Genomic DNA, 21,069 nt, shown 5'->3' with positions numbered 1-21,069 from the left:
GTGGCCCGCCTACCTGCCCGCTTTTGTGGAATCAGGGCTTCTCTCTGAGGGTGCTGGGCAGAGGCCAGTGCACATCTGGCTTGTCCTCCTCAGGGACATGATTTCCTAGGTGATCCCCTCAAGTCCTTGTGAAAGAAGGGTTCTGGACCCAGGAATCAGTTCATTTAGACAAGATTGATTGATTGATAGGGTATATTTTCACTCCTACACTGACTCATCTCTATTCCTACTTCTCTTCCCAGTGCGGCTCAAATTGTCAGTTTTAATTCACAAATCCCTTTGTGATTTGAGTCCCCACCACATTCTCTATTACCTCTCCTGCTCTGCTTCTCACTGTCAGTTGAGATAAATAGTCTGTGAGTTTTGGCATTTGCAATGGGCCTCCTGGTCAGTGAGAAAATTAACAAATCTGTCCATCTTCCCTTTTCCACTTTCCCACACCTGCCATGCACATCAGAACCCAAAAGGTGACATTTTCTTGGCTTGCCACGCACCTCTCCTTACTAAAGGTGACAGGACTTTGATTCAGTGACAAGATGAGGGCTCCCATGAAAACTAACTGATGCTGGGACACCCCCACAGACAGGGCATTTTGTATGGGTCCTTGCAAAGCGTGTCCTTAGGCTGGGAACCACATCTATGTTTGTGCAGAGACACGCCTAGGGATGTACTGCCCTTTATGCCTTTGACACCCTGTACAAAGTATTAATGAACATCCATCTAAAAGAAGTAGCAAAACATTATTTTGTGATCTGGAAAATAAGAACCACGTCAGTATAGGAAGGAGAGTAGAATTTGGACCTTTCTCTGGGCTTGCTATATGTGAGGCCAGAACTCACTGAAAACACCTGCCTTGCCAAAACAACCCCAAAAGGGCAAAGGGCAGCAATGGAAATATTACATAGCTTACTGCATAATTATTCTTTTATTCTGTCCTCGCAAGTTGGCTCCTTCAGTTCAGAATTCTTCAGGCTTCTTTACGTTGCCTGGGTCTTCCCAGTTGTCTATTAAGAAAGAACTTCTGTCTTTTCCATCCCTCTCTCTTCAGGTGTTCAAATAAGTAATCCATCATTCATTTCCATGTGTGCACACAAAAGACATAAGAAATTTTCTACTTTCGCTAAATATGAAAAAAAATCACATCTGTTAATATACTTTAAAAAAAAACAGCTGGGAGAGGTTCTACAGGAAAACTATAGACACCACAAACAACAGGAAGAAATATGCCTTTTATTAGAAGTCTCATATGTACAGGGAAAGCTGTTTCTCACAGCTCAGGGAAGGCTGTGAGAAAGAGCCACTGTCATCCAAGGTCACCGTGCTTACATTGGTAACACCATTGAAACATCGCTGCACATTATTAACAAATAGAACCATTACACAGAAATGCAAAAGAGACACAGGGACGTGTGGACACTTCACGTATTTTCTAAAAACAAGTCGACGCAAAAATACAATGTGCCAGTAAAAAAAAAAAAAGAATAGGCATATCAATACATGTCTTTTTTTCTTCTTCTTTTTTGTTAATACACGTTATGCTGAGCTTTCATCTCAAGCTTTTTTCACATCAGGATTCGCAGGCACTTTAGCAACCCAGCCATGGTTTACAATACAGAACGTTCAGACAGACAGATGAAAACAGGGAGCAACCGAGGGCCTTGTGACCTGCACGTGCGATAAAGTATTGACATGAGAGCAATCTTTTGTTACTGTTTTGGGACACCATAATGTTCTCTGTGTAATGCGGAATGGCTTTTCCCTTATTTGTCTTTTATGTTTCATGGCAGAATTATTTAGAGACATGGTATCACCAGGCAGGGATACAGTATGTGGATATGCTAGACAAATATCAGTTCCAACCGACCTTAAGAACTACAGAGAGATCCATTTTTAGAATTCAAAAATGACCAACTGATTTATCTTTGTCCCACTCTATGCCCTTCCTTCCACACTGTCACAACAAAAACTAACTAAAATAATAATTGGGATGTACTGGCCCATACTCCTCCTGGGAGAATTCTTTCTTCAGCTCCCCCCCTCCCCTCCACATGGTTCAGGGCAGGTCCAGTCCTTCCTCCACCCAGGTTACTCCCGTGTCCCTCGTTCCCTTAGCAGAGCTGTGCCGACTCAACATGTGTCAGGGACATGACTGAACAAGTGTATTTATAAACACAAGACTAGAATCATCACTTTACTGGTAATGTTGAGTTATAAGGCAGTTACACAAGGACCCCCTGATAACCAAATGGTGCTGGAATATGGCTTAGCTTCTTTAATACGATGACGGAACTTTCCTGATACAAGTTGCTGAGAAAGAGAAGGGAAACCCACGCTGATTACAAAGCTCTATAAATGACTGTGCTGTGAAGTCCCAGTTTCTGGTGTATGTCATCCACTGTCATCCACTAGAAACTGAGATGTCCCCTCATAGCTAAGACAATGTAGAGGGGAAAAAGAAGAATCAACACCTTCTTCAGCTTCATCTGTCACCCAAGTTGTATGGGACCGTAACAACAAAGCCATGGATATCTTATGCATTGGGCCAAAATTCCGGGTACTCCAGAGAGATGCAGAGGGTGTGGATGCCTCGAACAGATGATTGTCAGATGGTGGGAAATCCTTCCATGAAAGAACACTTGAGACATAGCGGCAAAGACATTAAGGCCTTCCGTTTCTTTGCCCACACTGCTTAAAGGCACTGATACCAACAACAGAAATATTCCATAGTACCATCAAGGTTTTAAAAAACTCCCAAAATACAAGTCTTTGTATGAAAATGTCCTTTTATTGCATGACATGAAGCATGTGTTCTCCTCGTGCTCAGGAATAGAAGGGCCGCCCCTTCTCAGGAGTTTGGAGTCTGTTCAGTCTGGCGACCTGAGAAGGCGACGGGGGCACATCTTGCCGGAAGGGCCCCTTAGGAGGGGCATAGTTGGGGTCCTGGACTTTCTTATATGAGTCATAGTTGCTGGGTCCCTCAGGAGGAGGCTGCTTCTTCATCTGCTGTTCTTTCCGCCGCTGCTCCTGGCGGAGGAGCTCCTGGGTCTCCAGCATGACCCTGGCGTTGAAACCGTGCCCTCCCAAGTAGCCGTTTCTGGAGCCTTGGTAGCTGGAGTACCTGGGGTTCTCCTTGGCACTCTGGAAACCTTCACCAGGTGGGTAGTTCTGCTCCCAGGAATCCTGAGAAACAGAACTAGCATTCTTCCTGCTTTGCCTAGAAAGCAAAGACTACAGGTTAGTGTGCAGGTTGAAAGAAGTGAGGAGAGGAAAGAAAGAGGAAGGAATGGGTGGAATCAATTATTTCCATGTTTTGACAAATTTTACCCTGTATGAATTGCGCACTAGACACCATGATAGGAGCTGGAGAATTCCAAGACGACTGTCCTCAGCAAGCTCAGAGTCTCCAAAGAGTCAACAAACACAGGACAAGAGAGAGAAAAACAGATTCGGCAGCTATTTGGAAAAAGGGCTCTCCTCCTGCGTCTGGCGAGATACTATCTGCTCTGCTTAGGGTAACAATATCTCCTGCAATTTAGACACATTGGCAAGGATGGGAGTATTAGAGATTTGGCAGCATCAACTATAGCAATAATTGCTGCTTGCTTTAGAACGTTACAATTCAATTCTAAACAAGCAAAACAAATATTTTACACAGCTGCCACCATAGTGCCAGAAATGCTAGCTAATATGAAGTGCATGTAATGGATTACCATATGAGTTCAGTTATGTAATATTTAAGTCTAAATTCCTTTGTGATTAAAAATGCAACAGGCAGCCCTTAAAGGCCCACTTTCAAGTTCTATATGTCAGCAACTGGCACTCTTCAGAGCATAAGCCCAGGGAGAGCCTGAAGGGTAAGCACTATTTTCTTGCACACTTTGCCTTCACCAAGGGCCAGGGCAACTGACTTAACTCACTTTGTCACCCCAGGATTGAGAAATAAATCATTCATCCAGAAATTTCAAGTTTGAATCACTTCTACAATAAAGTTGCACATGATTTTCAGGAAACATTATTGTTTCGAAACATCTTTAATTTACTATCAAGTCCCAAGATGCTTTTATGAATTTACAATAAGATTGGCTATGATAAAGTGAAACAATTTTGCGCCAGAAAGGAAGACATGCCCTAATTTTTTGTCTTGAAAATGGAAGATGGGGGAAGAGACGATTGAGTACTAAACCAAAATATATTGCTCCATTTATCAATAAGAAAATCATTTGGCGACAGTATGCACGGCTCAGCCTTCTGCATCAACACACACAACACGGCTGAATGTTCAAAAAGACTCCTGCCTGTGGAAGGAAAATAAGGTCTGGGAAGCCACCGGGTTTCCCACAGGAATGGAACAATTTGCATTTTTGAACATTTCAAACTGCCAGCAATATGGTTTGGGATGGAATCTGCCCATTTTCCATATGGCCTAAAATGTAGCTGGGGATGTTTTCAAAATGGAAAATGAACTTAATGTCCAGTACCACCTCTGGATCTAACTATGATTAATTAGAGAGTCTACAGGAGAACTATCTGGCCCTCTTTTTGTGGGAGTCAGGCCATTTGTACAATCAGCCCAGGCAAGAATCCTTAGATTCGATGGAAGAGTTTACTTGCCTGAAGCACTGATTATCTTCACTTAAAAAGTCATAAATTAATCTACCTAGAGACATGAATGATGGAAAGTGTCAGCAAGAAACCAGGGATTTGACATTAATCATGAAACTTTAATTAAAACAACGAACTTGTTACTGATATCTGAGCAACAAGGGGGGATTCCTTTATGAGTTGGTTATCAATTTAGAGATAATCAGAAATAGACTGTAGAAATTTCACCTCTTTTTCATTCTTGTCCTACTCAGACTCAAGAATGCCCTTCCTTCCCAACTCCTAAGGCCTGGGGCGTCACTTTAGGGTGGCTGTGCACCACTGAGTTCAATTTTGGATCATCCCAGAAACATACAGTCTTGCTATATTTAAATGCATTGAGAATTCACTAAGGTTTGTTAGGGGTAGAAATTATGATGATGTGGGAGAATGAATTTCTCATAGCTAAAATTTTTCTTCAAATTAATCAGTATAGAGAAGGAAGCAAACTGCCCTGAGGTTTGAAAGTAAGTATACGGGGGAAATGCATAGACTCACATGTGTGCACATGTGCACACACAACACCCACACAAACATACACCCAAACTCTCTCAGTAGGGAAGCTACTATTATCAATAAGCTCTTGATTAAGGAAAGGATGAACAATGAGTTGATTGAAGAGATCAAGAAAAGAAAGCAGGGCCTGGGGCTGGGGCTCAGCAGTAGCACACTTGCCTGGCATGTGTGAGGCACTGGGTTCTATTCTCAGCACCTCATATAAATAAATAAAAATAAATAAAGGTCTATCAACAACTAAAAAATATTTTTTTAAAAAAGGAAGCAGACACTAGGAGTTCCAACATTAGAAAACTAGACATTCAGGCACCAGGGCACAGGGGGAGAGTGGCTGAGGAACAGACAAAATGGGTTCAGATCCTAAAACTGCCCTGTGTCAGCCACGTGACGCAGGGGAAGTTATGCTCCCTGGATCCAAGTTAGCTCCCCTGTTAAATGGGCATATCTGACCTTATAAAGTCGTGGAGGGAAATAAATGATGTAGCACCCATGTAAAGTGCTTAGAAAAGTGAATAATGTGCCTTTAGTACTGGAGAAGCAATTTGAACCCAAAGTTACTTTTCCTTTCAAGAGGTGGCTCTCAGTTTTAGGGGGCATCTTTTGTACCACAGTAAAAAGCTAAAAAACACTATTGATTTTCCCTTCCTTGGTCAGAAGTGTTGGGTAAAGATCATGGAGCAGAGAAAGTTACTGGAGAATAAGTAATGAGCCTGTAGTAAGGAAGGACAACTCCACACCACTTCCACAGAGATCAGAAGAAGTCCTTGCTTGGAGACTGAGGTTATCCCTGCTGCCCCAGGATCCCTCAGCCAAAGGGGTCACGAGTGCAAAAAGCAAAAAGCACCCATCTCCTTTCACCAGATTTCTTTACAACCAACACCTAGGTTTCTTGGGTCCCACAAAGAGCTCACTGGAGATTTTAGAATCCACTTAACACACATATCCTGGTTTGGCAATAATTACCTCCGCATGTTTACAGTGACCTCCCATAAGGCCTGAAGCCCATTGTCATGGAGAGGACATAAACCAAAGATCTAGAGACTTTAGGAAAGGACTTAGGAGGACAAGAAGGATGAAGAGAGAAAAAGAACAAAGCTGAAAAGCTTGACAAGCAGGCTGTAGATGTAACAAATGGGCCGGGGGTGGTGGTGGGGGAGACACGTGAGGGCTCAGAGAGGCAGCTGGTGGGGAGGCATGCACAGCAGAGGCGTTCGGCAGACATGCAGCCGAGGTAAGGGAGAAAGAAAAGGAAACGGTGAGCAGGAAAAGAAAACAGGAGAAGTATTGAATCAAGGATCATAAGTGCCCTTCTATCATCGACCTTGCCTGCATGCACCTCTGCTCACTGTGACAGCTGCCTTCTGGGTACTAAGGTAAGGAACTAATTTAGGAATCAAAAAAAAGGAAAACATCCTAGCCTGATTGAGAATTAAGTGTGGGGCCACTCAGGTCCCCTTTCCTCCCAAACTAGTGTTACCACCTGGCTAGTGTTTCTCATTGACATTTCAAAATGTGACTTGAATTCTGCCCATGGATTTCCTTAATTACAGTTAGAATTTACAAACTAGTCAGGCCCATATACATTCCTCTAATTCAAACCACCTTATCTAATGCAACTGATACCAAGACTTGACCATTTGTTTTACTTTATGTTCCACTTTGTAACTGCATGTTTGTGTGTGTGCGCGCGCGTGTGTGTGTGTGTGTGTGTGTGTGTGCGTGAAATCTTTTTGGTTTCAAATGCCATACCAACTTGTTTAGACAAAACTCTGCTAATTGTCAACATCCGAAAGGCAGAGGTCAAGTGTCTCTGAAGAATAGCACATGTCAGAAACTTGGACTTGACCCAAACTCATGTAGGTTGCTCCAAGTCCCCCTCTGACCTGCTGGTTGAGTCCTTTGCCTTCCTTCAGATGGCTGCGCCACACGCAGCCTGCTTTGAGGGGTACTGTTCTGCAAGGAATGAAGCTGGGGTAGGGGGCTGCCCATTTCTTACCTTCCTCACAAATACCAGGATTCACACTGAGAAGTTATTCTCTAAAAGAAGAGAATCGAGAAAACATGATGCAGAAGGGCTCCCAGCCCCTTTTGCCAAAACTCACGTAACTATTTTGGGGATGTCTGCTTTTCTCATTTCTAAATAGAATACAATGACTAAAAATAGGGAGCTACAATTAGCCCAGAGGGAAAGTTTCTTTTTTATTGTGTGAAACTCTAAAAAGCAGTAGTACTAGTAATCACAGAAGCACCTCACATGTACATGTGTTTGTACATGTGAGCACTCCTACTAGTGCTGGGAGTGTGTGTGTGTGGGGGGGTGAGGGACAAGGCAAGAAGGAAGAGGTGTGTGGAAGAGTGGGGTACATGGGTAGTAAAGGAGGGGTGAAGAGGGGCACAGCAGTGTAACTATGGTTGACAATCATTAACTGGATATTTCAGAGTAGCTAATAGGATTGTGAATGTTTCAAACATAAATGATGTATGTACATCTGAGATGATACACAGGCCAGTTACACTGCTCTGATCATTGCACGTTACATACATGCATCAAATGTCACCTTGTACACCATAAATATGTACAATTACAATGTGGTAATTAAAAATGTTAATTAATTTAAAAAAAAACAGTGACGGGGGAAGAAGAAGACTTGAATAACAGGCTCAGTTTTAGACTATAAGAGCTACTTTGGAATGGGGTCAGGGCAAGCTCTGTGGGATCACCTCACTGACATTCTTCCTCTTCCCAGTCCTTAGATCCTAATATCTCTCTTCCCTCCTACAGGGCCTGCTTTCCAGGCCCTCCCCACCAGCATTCTCTCCTATCTCCTTTCCTTAGTTCTTTACATTTTTCTAGTTCTCCTTCCTTCTTATGAATGAATACTCCTAAACACACCTGAACTATACGAAGCCAACATTTTACCAATCCAAACAAGAGCAAGGGCCCTGCAACTCCATTCACACAAGCCATGTGCCATGGCTCACTTATGTGGCTATAGAGTCAGGGCCACACCAAGTATGCCAGTTCATCCACAATATCGTGCCCACCTTTTCTCTTGAATATAAGCCAAACAAGTTGGGAGAAGGAAAACCTTGTGCATGGTGTTTAGCATTTGATACAGTGGCCCCTTCCTCTATATTCTAAGCTCAGCAAAATACCCAGGGGAACTTTATACCTAATAACACCCTGTACTTGGGAACAAAAGCTCTTGGTAGCAAGGTGGGCCTTATAAAATAATGATTTAGGGCATGAGCAAGTTTGGGTTTATGGCAAAAGAAGTTAGTTAGCTGTGTGAACTTGGGGGAAGTTACTACATTTCTCTGAGCTTTTTCCTTACAAAATAAGATGATTTCCAAAGACCTCTACAGAACTGAACTTCAATAACTCTTACCTAGAGTAGCCTAAGTGACTGCTGGTTGGTAATCTTCCTACTTAAAAAACAATTTATTGCTCAAAGGAGATAGAGCCTTACGGATTGAAAAAGAACAACTAAACAAGTCAGTTCTTGGTGGATGACACTTGTCCTGGTGGACACTTCCATTCATACCCATGCTCCCTTGGCTGACCCCTGTCAATGTGAAGTCCCCCATGGTTGTTATGGTGACTGTTGAATATTTAAGGAGACTCATCATAGTAGAAATCGGAAAATGACTTTTACACGGTCAGTCAAGTACACACAGATAAACATCTGCCTCCTTTCAAAATTGTTTTCTTCAAATTCATAAAAGGCTACTTGACATCAATATGGCAACCGGATCTTTTGATACTCAAAATGATTCGTCTCCTGGTTTTAAAATAGGACACCAAATGTGTATAACCATTGTGACTACACTAATGACTTGTTTGGGGAAGTTTGAGAAGTTGAATGTTTTTCCACACTTTTATTATTAACTATGTATTGCCTAGAAGAAATACTTCCATAGCTCTAAGTGGAAGTAATCAGTAGAAGTCAATCTTAGGGAGAAGTCACCTGAGAGCTTTCCAGTTATTTCACCGAGAACAGCTAGAACATGGGTGTCTTTCCTGGGGAGCTCAGTACACAACCTTTCTTGGTTGTCATAGGCTAAGGAGTGGAACACCCCCACACAGGACTCTGTGTTTCCACACTGAGCAAAAGCAGGAACAGCAGGACCATAAGGGGTCTGGGACATGAGGGAATCTTCTGCTGCACTGTAAATGTTACATTTCTCCCCCTGGTTGGTGGTTACATGAATGTGTAGAGAGGCAAAGCTCATTTGCTGTACATTTAAGATCGATGCATTGAAAATATGTACTTCACTGAAAGCACATTACTCTTCAATTAAAAAGCTAACAAAATGCCTTTATATTCTTTTTTAATCATATTTTTGAATTTCAAAAACTAAAGGCATGTTTCAAGGAGCTAAGAAACAGAATATTAAACAAAAAACCTTCTATGAGTCTACTGATCACACAAAAGTTAAGTGAACAGAGCATTCATCCCCTTCTCTCTTTTTACCAAGCTCTAGCTATATAATCCGTTATTCATTCGAGTTACCTATGAGCCAAGCAAAAGAAGAGTTATCTTAACATTTTTCAGATGTTAGACATTTTTTTCTGCAGCCACAGGGAAAATGGCAGAGTCAACACTAGAATCCAGGTCAGGCCCCCCCGCCCCCAGCCCAGTGTTCCATGTATCATGCTGCTTCCCTTTTGGTTATGGAGTTGTTGGGTAAAAATGTAGGCATCTTCTGAAATGCGTTTCTTTCTACTCTTGTCATATGCTAAGATATGCTCTCCCTGAGCTAAGCAACCATCCATTTACAATTCTTCTGTGACTGCAGAGGCAAGTTGGAGAAGCCAGTGCAATTTGGAAAGGAATGTTTTTTACAATGCCTGGTCAGACCTGAAGACCTAGCCACCAATGCTTACCGAGGCAGGGAACTGTACTGGCGCTGGGCCTGCTGGAAGCTCTCACGTTCCTCTTGCCGCTGCCGCTGCGCCTGCACTTCTACGGACACAGAGTGCCTGCCACTCTGTGCTGCTGGCCGGGAGCTGGGCTGCAGGAGAAAAGCACAGTTCCTTACCAAGACCGAAACTACAACACACATCAAGTGACTGTTTATTCAATTGCACTTTTTTTTTCTTTTTTGGCATTGGTGGGTATGAAAACCCAGATTATGCCTATGCCAGCAAGCATTCTATCACTGAACCGCACACTAGCCCCCAATTTCAATTCTTAAAAATTGCGTTAAGAAATATTTTGTAAATTCTGGGAATATTTCTTCCCCCTCAAATGAAGTTTCTTTGAGAAAAGGGGCATGTAATTTCCCTTCAGAGCCCCCAGTACTTCATCTTAAATTGTGATTTTGGCTTCAGTACAGGTTTAAACTGGAGGAATCAATCCTGCTAATCTTCTCAATCAGATTTGTGAAATACAGACATGAGATACTAGTTTACATCCCTTGTGGATACAGCAAGTACAGAAAAGTAAGTTGCTCAGAAGACTAGAAGATGATAATGTCAAAAAATAATAATTTGCTGCAGTAATTCACAAAAGTGGGAAAGTCCACATTTGAAAGTTGGCTGTTGTTATGGTTTAGATATGGGCTGTGCCCCAAAAGTTTGTGTGTGAGACAATGCAAGAATGTTCAGAGGTGAAATGATTGGACTATAAGAGCCAATATCTAATCAGTGGATTAGTCCGTTGATGGATTAACCTGGTGGTAACTATAGGCAGATGGGGCATGGCTGGAGGAAGTAGGTCACTTGGAGTGTGCCTTTAGGGTTTATATTTTATGCCTAGGGAGCAGAGTGATCCTGCACACACATTCGCTTGCTCATCTCCCCCTGCCTTTCCTGGTTGCCATGTTCTAAACTGCTTCCCTCTTCCACACCCTTCTTCCATGATGCTCTGCCTCACCTCAAGCCCAAATCTATGGAGTCAGCTGCCCAACTGTGGACTGAACCTTTGAAACTATGAGCCAAAATAAACTTTTCCTTTTCTAAGTTGTTTCTGCCCGGGTCTTTTGGTCACAGCAACACAAAGGCTAACTAGTACAATTGTGCTGGTGAATTTGGGGGGTATTTATGTATATTCAGTCTAGCGGTAGAAAGCCATATAAATCATTCTCTCTTCACTACCAGAGGCTAGGACCTAAAGAGAGATTTTCAATTCTCCTGGTTTGGTTAGTTTGGTCATCAGGTCATCTTTTGATTGGTACTTCTCACCAAAACTGGATTATTCAATTTGCACTGTGTTGTATAAATGGAGGCCCTGAGAATGTTTCCAGTTCTCACTGACAGTTGTTAGTTTACCCTCCAGATCTGGCCTTTGGAAATTAAAGTAGCTCTGCTCGAAATCGAAGGCGATACCTCTAAGATAACAAAACACCCAGCAACGGTTTATCATTGCATCCAGGGCCAGTGCCCTTAAGTCCTCCTTCCCGGCACTTGCTAACCTCTGTTCCCCCTTGTGTTGAGCAACATCGTGCAACAGGCATATCTACATGAAGAATGTCTGCTAAGAACATGTTATTGATTTTCTTTTGGAGTTGAAAGCCAGTGGCAGACTTTGACTCAATAATAATTTTCTAAAATGACAAAATCTTAGTATTCATTTGGACAGTGGTTAAGATAACATGTCTCTTCTGGGTTGGCTTTTGTCTAAACAGAAATCAAACAGCATCTATTGTTCTCTTCCTGCCAGGCCAGCATTATCTTATTTGTTGGTAAGCAATAATGAGGCAATATCCAGGACAAAAATTTCCAAGCATATGGGTATAGTCAGTGAGCATATTAAAAATATCCTGATACAAAAATAATGTGTGTAAAGATTAGGCTTTATAATACCCTGGTCTCTACTAGTCAATGTTTATAACCACACTCATTGGGACAAATGTGTGTTCAGAGACTCACTCCACAACTCCGTTCAAATAACACATCAGTGGTGCCTTCAGCAAGAAAAAACACTTCTCTGAGTGAGATTCTGCTTATGCAAACAAAGCATCAACCAGTTGTTCATCAACTCCATTAAAGGAGACAGACATTTACTTCCATTACAATTGCTGAGACTCACCAAATAGGCTACTGAACTGCTTTGCTGTACATGGGGAGCCAAGGGAAGCTTGAGGGAAGCCACTGGACAGAGGGAAAGCAAAGCAAGAAGGCACTACACAGTTCCCATTACACCTTCACAAAGAATCACATTTTCCTTTCCTTTTCACTCAGCGTAAGCCATCTACATGTGTCAAGCAGACTTGAAGGATATGGCATTCTGCAGCAGGATTTAGTAACCAGTTTTTTAAGCTCATGCTGTTCTGTGACACACTGCTTGCAGAGATGTGAAAAGAAAATGCAAGGTCTTGTAGAAATTTCAGGTGTATTTTTAAGCTGTTTCTTCAAGTAGCCTGAAATTTTTGTTCTGACACAGAAAAAAAAAAAAGAAGTTGAAGGGTTTTTGTTTCCTCAACTGTGTGTTTTCTGACACTGTTCAGCTCAAAGCCAGCTGCAAGCATCTTCTTGGATCCTGATGAATTCTAGTAATGAAATATCAGCATTTGGGGCCCATAAACTTTAATTGAGTGAATGAATCTGGTATTAGCAAAATGACATATTTCATGCTACCATGCTTGATATCATGAAATATGAATATCAGTTTCATCATTAGTAATCTTATTCCATTTTTCTTTCCAAAGCATGCAAAGGGTAGGTTAGTTAAGATAATTACTGTTATCTTTAAGATGAAACTCTAATAGGCCACACATTTCAAGGAAGATTGCATTCACAACTATCCCATAGCAGCAACTCAATAAAATCATTCTGGCAAGTTTTACACTTGGCCTGAATTAAAAAAAAAAGAGAGACCTCTCTATTCACAATTTCAATGAAGACCTCATAAGCATGTAAATTACGAGAAGTTTTACAACTGATAATCCTACTTTAAATACAATGACTTCAGTTCCTATGGCAGAGACAAAAATCATACATCTGAGTGCAAAAATCACAAAATTAAAGAAATAAACCTTACAAACTGCATATTTTCAAAGAAAGCACTATTGATGACTATAACACTAACGTAATAATTGAACACGGAAATGCATGTGTAGACACAATTGTGATAATCCTGGGGATTCTTCAGACAATGAGATGAGGCTCTGTTTCAGAAGTACAAATTACAAATAACCCAGACCTTGTTTGTGATGGGATGGGTTACAAAAATAATCTTATAAATAAGAAAAAAAAATATTAAGAATGCCAATTCCAGAATAACAGTGGAAGGTTTAAAACAGAAAGAAATATGATTATTATATAGTACTCTGGAATCTCTTCATGCCTTATTTTTAAAACCACAAGTAAAAAAATATTCATGTTGCCTTTGAAATAAGGGAGCTATAAAGTTTTTCACTATGATTATAAAGAGACAATATTTGAAATTTGAGAAGACTAGATAATTTTGGTATAACTTTGTGTAATAAATATCTTCCATGTAGAGTTTCATCGAGTTAAGTCACTAACTAAGCATCTCTCAAAGAATTAAAATCATTCTTATTTTTCCAAAATAAAAATGGAAAATATAAAAATAAAAATACAAAACAAAATAGTTAATACACTAACGAATAAAAATAAATATAACAGTGCAAAGTTTCAGTACTAATTATATGTAGGTAACACTGTAAAACTCTTTTTTACAGCTTGCTATAGAAGTACGTGTTCATAATAAAATCATTACTTGTTTACTAACATTTACATAAAATATTCAATAATCTTTAAAATAGCCAATTTTCTTCATCAAGAAAAATAGTGTATACATATGTGCATCTGTCTATATAGATACACAAATATAAATGATCACTTGGAGTTGATTTTCTATAAAATTATGAATAACAACAAATGTCCAAATTCACACATATGACTCAGGGCATATATACAAAACAAAATTATAGGCCGGCACAGTGGTGCACACCTGTAATCCCAGCGGCTTGGGAGGTGGAGGCAGGAGGATCGAAAGTTCAAAGCCAGCCTCAGCAATTTAGAGAGGCACTAAGCAACTCAGTGAGAACCTGTCTCTAATAAAATACAAAATAGGGCTGGGGATGTGGCTCAGTGGTCGAGTGCCCCTGAGTTCAATCCCTAGTACCCATCCAATAAATAAATAAATGATAAAATACAAAAAAGTTACTGTGCTTTGGATGTAAACCTATCATGAATGATTATGATGAGAATAGTTGATGATGAAAATAATAATAAATCATCAATGATATCCCTTTAAGATGGAGAATCCTTATTTTAGCAATCCCAATGTTTTGTGACTCTACTATGAATTTCATAATCTGATAAAATGTCAATTTAAAGATTTGGTACAGGGTAGAAATAATATTTATGCACCAAATCATGTAAAGAGTATAAACTATTTCCTTAAAAGTGATCATTAATAATAGTGGCAATTATTTTCTATGGTAGACTTCTTATAACGTTTAATCAAAACAATATCCAATTGTGTCTATCTGCCCTGGCTTCTTAGCCCTCTGCCCCATCACAGCAATTAAATTGTTGTGGGTTCTGAATGTTGAAAATCTTAATTGCTATGGAGAACCTGAGCCTTGGCTTAAAAATCTGCAGAGCATACCTATTTCCCTCGTAGAGATTTTATATTTGCACATTTGGGTTTTTGACACCGTTTTTGTCTTTTTCTCATCTTTCTCATTAGTGCTTGGGTCTATTTGATTTCCTCACCTTAATTAACAAGTATGTTTAAAATCAAAGAAAAACTCTACAGAACAAGCCAGGCACTCTAGGTCAGGTGCTAATGGCAGCCAAAGGCTCCTTCACGAGCTTCTGCCACCCTAACCTTCTGTGGTGAAATGGCCTATGGGTCATGGGGGGTTTGGCTGGGGAAAGAAGTCATGGTGCTAAAAATAAAGGGGTCTACTTTGTAGAAGCATAGAGGCTCTCTCTATGGGCAAAGGGTACTCCTTTGCTAAAAGAATGGTTTCTTCCAGGTCTGTTTCTAAGGTAGGTGATTGCCACCCAGTTTGAGCTGGGATCATGAAAGCAGAATTTTTTTGAGTCACAGTATGGAAGCCACTATGAAGAAATGACAGCAGCTACCTTTCAAATCTTAAAAAAGAGGAAAACAAAAGGAAGACCACAATTTTCTCAAATCCCTAGGCATAGAAAGGCAATCTAGGAGCATAGAGTGGCTGTTCACTGTAATTGGCTTGCCAATTAAAAGAGGCAAAACCCTAAAAGGGGTAAGAAGAGCTATTAAGGTCCAGGAAAATGGAGGAAAGTGCAGATTTTGTTATTTGTTTAAAACAAGGAAGAAAGCAAGCTTGAGGGAGAAGAGGATATTCATAGTGCAGAGTGTCAATTTTCTACCTGAAGGACTAAACTACTTTCACTACCAACCTGGGATGGAAAGGATTTAGCAATATAGCTATTAAAGGATCCATTATCCCATCTATCAATCGTCTCAGCCAGCAAGTTTTCTGGTGGGCAACACTCATATCTGCAAAGTTTTAACAGCATACTGTACTTATGTGTGTAGCCTGCAATTTAATTCTTTTAAAAGCAATGCTAAGTCCTGTCCATATCTGAGCTATGTAATAATAGCCCTAACCTCAGCTATTGTTCCATTATCTTAAGACAGATTGAAAGCGACTTGCTGCTTTATTTAGATTGCACCTGGCACTATGTGAGGTAGAAGTTGCTTTTCCTTCTTCTTACTCAACTTGGGGGAGAACTGACTTCAATTATGGAGCTGAGGAAATTTTCTGGGCCCATGCTCATCTAAAGACTTTTTGTGCCACGGATCAGCTCCCTCAGGCCCAAACATTATTTTTGAACAAAGGCCCATGAGCAGGTGCATTCCATACTGCTAGAGTTTGTACAGCCCTTTTTCAAAATAGATGAATTGAAAAGGGCTACTTGGATAAATTTTCTGCAGCATCCTACCCTGTATGTAAAGTAATTGGCTTGGATATTTTTCTGTGTGACACATCTGGTTGCACTTTGTGTGTGGGCATTTCTAACAAGCATGACAATTTCTACTAATATGGTCTAAGTTGTACACACAGCTTGAAGATGAGTTTGTGGCTCCATAAGGCTAAAATGATTACAAACCATTCCAATGGGTGAGATCATGCTCTCATCCTTTCCAAACAGAGTGACCTTGCAAGGTCAGAAGACATACGGGAAGAGGAGAAAGGAGTCCAAGATACTCAAAGCTCATTTTGTAAAATGGCTAATAAAAACCATATACCAAATTACATTTGGAACTGAGCAGCTCTTACTAAGGTAACAATAAGAATTGGTATGAAAATTAATACACTAAGCAGAATTATAGTCACTTTAAGCTCATTTACATGATCAGTAGAACGGAAAGTCCACAGCAAGATCCCAATTGTTTAGATATGAAAAAAAGAAAAGAAAAAGAAAAGGTCAACTTCCGACCCACAATTTAGGAAATTATTCCTTTCCTAAGGTAATAAGCCTGTCATCCAAGTAATAATTCCCTGCTCACTCATTACAGGAAACAATAATATAAGCCAAGTTGTCTGTCTAAAAGTTCCAATGGTATTTTGATATACAAAAATTTGGCCTATGACCTTCAGTAGTTGAGTTTCCAAATGTACAAGATTATCTCAAATGTTTTCCCTAGAACAACTGCTCATATTAAATAGATAACATAAAATATATGTGTCAATATATTCACTGCTCTTATTGAAAAGAATCTTATTTAAAAACTTCCAAAACACAGATTTTGAATGACTTTGACTTCTCTTAATGAAAAGCATTTCAGCAATGCTAAGAAGTAGGAAACCCTCATTTAGCCTGGAACTTGGAGGTTTTGTATGTGATACAATGTCACCAATCAGATACAAATTCATGAACCTTGGTTTCCAAAGATATGTCATTCTACTTCTCAAACTTAGGTATTCAAGATATATTCCAAGAAGGTTTCTTTCAAACTTTTCCTGTCTACCTAAAACTGGTTTGGGCCTCTCTCCTGTGTGTCTGTCCCATGCTTATGCAACATGCTCCTTCGATACTGTACAGTGTCCTTCTTTGTATCAGCTCTACTGTGGTGTTCTAAGGACAATCTTTCTTTCCTGTTCTTGTTCTTCTTATTAAGCATAATACTGAACCATAGTAAACCCTAATAAACTCGATGAATTAAATAATTTGTTTAAAAAAACAAATGTTATAAAGATGCTGGTTAGAAATCCACACTCTCCAGTAGAGTAAAATGGCCTAATGCTGCTCCCCTTGGTAGAGTATGGGAATGATAAGCCATTGTGTGTGTGTGTGTGACATCTGTTTCCACCTGCAGTTGCTGTTTTCTTCAGGTTGACAATATGCTCTTCATTCTTCTCAGTTCCTTTGTGCAAATATACATCATTAAGAACATATTTACCATATATCATTAAAAAAAATTCTGCTTTAAAAAACATAGTGGGAGTAGTTGGAGTGGATTATATCAAATGACAGGAGGAGATGAAAACAATTCTGTCCTGTTGCTACCATGGAAATGACTTGATTTACTTAATCATCTAGAAAAATAAACTAAATGCCTTAGGAAAAAAATACCACAAATAGCACTATTGTTGAAGAAGACAATTCGATATTTTCATTGATATTAGGCTTGCTAAACTTGTTTTATAACCTCCCCAAATAAGGCAAAGGATTGATTTCATGAGTTATTTTTACTCCAGGATGCTGTTTCCATATTGCCAGTGGCCTATTTCAAGGTCCCTTTTTCCTTACCTAAACTAAAGTGAATTCTTTCAATGTAGAACTACTTTCCTTCTTCTCCTTTCACCTCGAAATTAATCTTCCTCAACTCCACTATAATTATTAAATCCCTTAATCAGGAAACTTTATGGGTTTCTTGCTTTATGTAATTTATTGGTTATTTCAGGTTAGGACCAAAAGGATCTCAAGGACCATCCAGACTCTAGAACACTGTGCTTCTTAATGTTGGAGGCTTGCTAACATGCAGTTTCCTGGGCCCCACCCACAGAGGTGCTCATCTAATGGGTCTGAACCAGGGTGCGAGAATGTGTGTTTCCAATGGGTTTCCAGGTAACAACTGAAGATCTGACCTATGGAGCACACTTCAAGAAGATCTGATCCTGACAGCAATTAACTAGCTCTGCAGCGGCTCTGCATTCAACTAGCGGAACTCTGTATCTGCTTTGCACACCCAGTTGCCTTTTTTCATATGATCACAGGGTTTAGTAACTATCCCTGCTCTAATCTTCCTGACTTAACAAATAAGAAAACTGAAGCCTGGAGGGCTAGTGGATCAGTGTTCTGCTCTGGTACCATCCCTTTTCCAACTTTTAATCTAGCATCAAAGCCTCCTACTACTTTTCTACCTTTAATCTCTACTTCCCTTCAAAATACCTAACCTTCAATTCTGCTTCAGTTGGATGGTTTATCCTTCTACAAATAAAATAGGATCATTTGTTTTTACTTCAAATCTTTTGCCCCTAGCTTCTCAAAAACTTAGTGTAATTAATTCTACTCCTGACACTTTATCCAAACTGGACTCATCAAATTTATTGGCACTAACCTCTGTTTCTGTAACATTCATGCACAACATTAGATTTCAACATTATCCAGAACTTTGGCACCTTCAAGATCTTGGAATCCAAAAATACACAGTGTTTTGACTATAACCTCCTAGATTTGAAAATTCCTAAATTTCCGATCACTCTTTCATACTCCCAAGCTCTCAGACAATCCTTCCTTGTCACCCTGCCCAGATTAGGTGATGCTGCACCAGTATCTCACCGGGACTCCAGAATGCCTTCCTTTACTTTCTGCCATGCCTATCTTACCACTCTCTATCAGAGAATTAATCTATAAATTTATTTTTCTTTACTCCCATTCCTCTAAGCATTTTTAGTCATGGTTCTCTTACTAGGTTGATTGGACTGTAGAATATCCAGACCTGAATTTTTCTACCTGAATCAGCTTACTTATTTGTCTCTGACTCACTCTCAAAAATCCTCATTATCTCAAACTCAAGTCTGCTCCAACACATCTATTCACAAAGATGCCATCATTTCTAGAATAAAACACAAGAAAAGGACACAGGTCTGGTATTGAGAAAAACATTTGAAATTTTGTTCTAGAAAGATCTCTCTGGAGGCTGTGCAGAGGAGAGACTGGAATAGAGATGTAGACGGATAAATGAGAGTGATTTGACAATACTCAAGGGGGATGAGGGAGAATAAAGACTCAAGAATCATTATTAAACACTGTACTTTGTGCCTCACAGACACAAATAGAGATAAATGTGTTTAACTTAGTTTGGCTCTAATTCTGATGTTTCTATAGAAAAATATTTACTAAAGTTAATAAAAATACACAGTTGAGGGCATGAATATTTTTTCTATGTCTTGTCATAAGGCTAATTAAACCTATTATGCAATGGACAGATGGTGGAACAAGATATAAAATGAAATTAGCAATGATGAAACCCAGATGGAAATGAGGAAAAGGTCAATATGTTAAAGGTCAAAGGAATTTGGCTCCATCTTGTCTCATTTCTTAAAGGACTGAAGTCATAGCTTTGGGTCCTTAACTGCAGGGAAGCTGTAGGACCTTCACTGTGCTGAAGAACCACATACTAACCCATGGTTGTTCAAAGCTATAGGTGCGTCGCCGATCTTCCACATCTTCATCTTGCTTCGCCTGCTGAAACTCTTGCCGCAGACGCTGTATCCGATCATGGTTGCTAGGAGTTGATCGGTTGCTGGAAGAGACAAGGGGCAACAATGAACACCCGTCAGAAATATGATCTGTGAGCTGCAGTTGCTAGGGAAAATGGCAACTTGCTGTGAAAGGATGTTATTTAAGAGGAAGTGAGTTTTTAAAACAGTATCTGGACATTTAAAATATGTTGGTGCTTATTGCACAGTTATTTCAGACAGATATCAAAGAGGATATATGGTATTTTTAGATATCCCCCGCCCCATTGATCTTTAAAAGCCTCATCTCCTTTCTGTAATCTGGTGAGGTACTGGCAGTGAAGTGTTTTGGGAAAGGACATGGCATTAGGCAGCAGAGATACCAGGGTCCTGCTCTAGCTCCTCCCTTCTGATAAGAGTTTCTTGATGTGAAATGGAGATAATTTTGTTCTAGATATCATAGTTATCATAATAATCAAGTGAAATGACACCATAAAAGGTTTCCTCACAAATGTGCAGCACTCTTTTTTCATAATGCCTTTATATAAAGTTCTTATTTATGAGTCATCAGAGGTCTATGAAAAAACACTACTCTCACAGCATAAATAAAAAAAAAATATTTAAAAGATGAGTTCAAGTGGTAGTTTAATTTAACCATTTAGTTAACAATTACACTTTCTGTTCGTACAACATTGAATTTTGTTTTATACCTACAAAGAGTTTAGCTTGTAAGAGTAATATAGAAGGTAGTATTACACATACACACACGCACACACCCACACACATTTGCAAATGTGGAAACTGATAGCAGGTAGCTTGCTTGATTGAGGTCTCTCATTTGGCCAATAGAGAAAGTGGGACTACAATCCAGATTTTCTGGCTCCTAGTGTAGTTCCCACATCACTATGCCACATGTATTACTTAGTAAAACAAATGTCAGATTCCAAAGACCCCCTTTGCAAAATTATATAAGTCTTTAAAACAGTATTTTTGTATTAAAAAAAACACAGCTCAATGACCAAAATTAAGTCAATCTTAAATCTCACAATACTTCTTGCCTATTCCATTCACTGAGACACTAGTCACACCCTGTCATGAATGCTATGAAAGCACACCAGGTATATTCCGGTATATTTCATACTTCATACTATGAAGTATGAAAACTTCATACTCCTTGAGGTCAATAAAAAAGTCATATATCTTCCAAACTGCTGGAAGAATTGGAAGCTGCAAGCTATTAGGATGATCAGAGGC

The 21,069-nt window shown here is 39.8% G+C and overlaps 1 protein-coding gene across 18 annotated transcripts in view; it reads right to left on the bottom strand.

Moving 5' to 3' along the window:
* Positions 1 to 1,210: 1,210 nt before the first annotated feature.
* Positions 1,211 to 21,069, bottom strand: part of Pard3 (par-3 family cell polarity regulator) — a 669,836-nt gene continuing 649,977 nt past the window's right edge. For all 18 annotated transcript variants that reach the window (XM_078023416.1, XM_078023399.1, XM_078023411.1 and 15 more), the window contains 3 exons: positions 19,760 to 19,880; positions 10,046 to 10,173; positions 1,211 to 3,214 (listed from right to left, as the gene is read on the bottom strand). In XM_078023416.1, the coding sequence (XP_077879542.1) occupies positions 2,821 to 3,214; positions 10,046 to 10,173; positions 19,760 to 19,880 (643 nt within the window). In that variant the 3' untranslated portion in view covers positions 1,211 to 2,820. The remainder of the gene's footprint in view (positions 3,215 to 10,045; positions 10,174 to 19,759; positions 19,881 to 21,069) is intronic.

The sequence above is a fragment of the Ictidomys tridecemlineatus genome, chromosome 10 (genome assembly GCF_052094955.1).
Source record: "Ictidomys tridecemlineatus isolate mIctTri1 chromosome 10, mIctTri1.hap1, whole genome shotgun sequence".
In the NCBI taxonomy this organism is placed as follows: Eukaryota; Metazoa; Chordata; class Mammalia; order Rodentia; family Sciuridae; genus Ictidomys; species Ictidomys tridecemlineatus.
The sequence above is the reverse complement of the archived record's forward strand: the minus strand, read 5'-3'. Positions and strand labels throughout refer to the sequence as shown.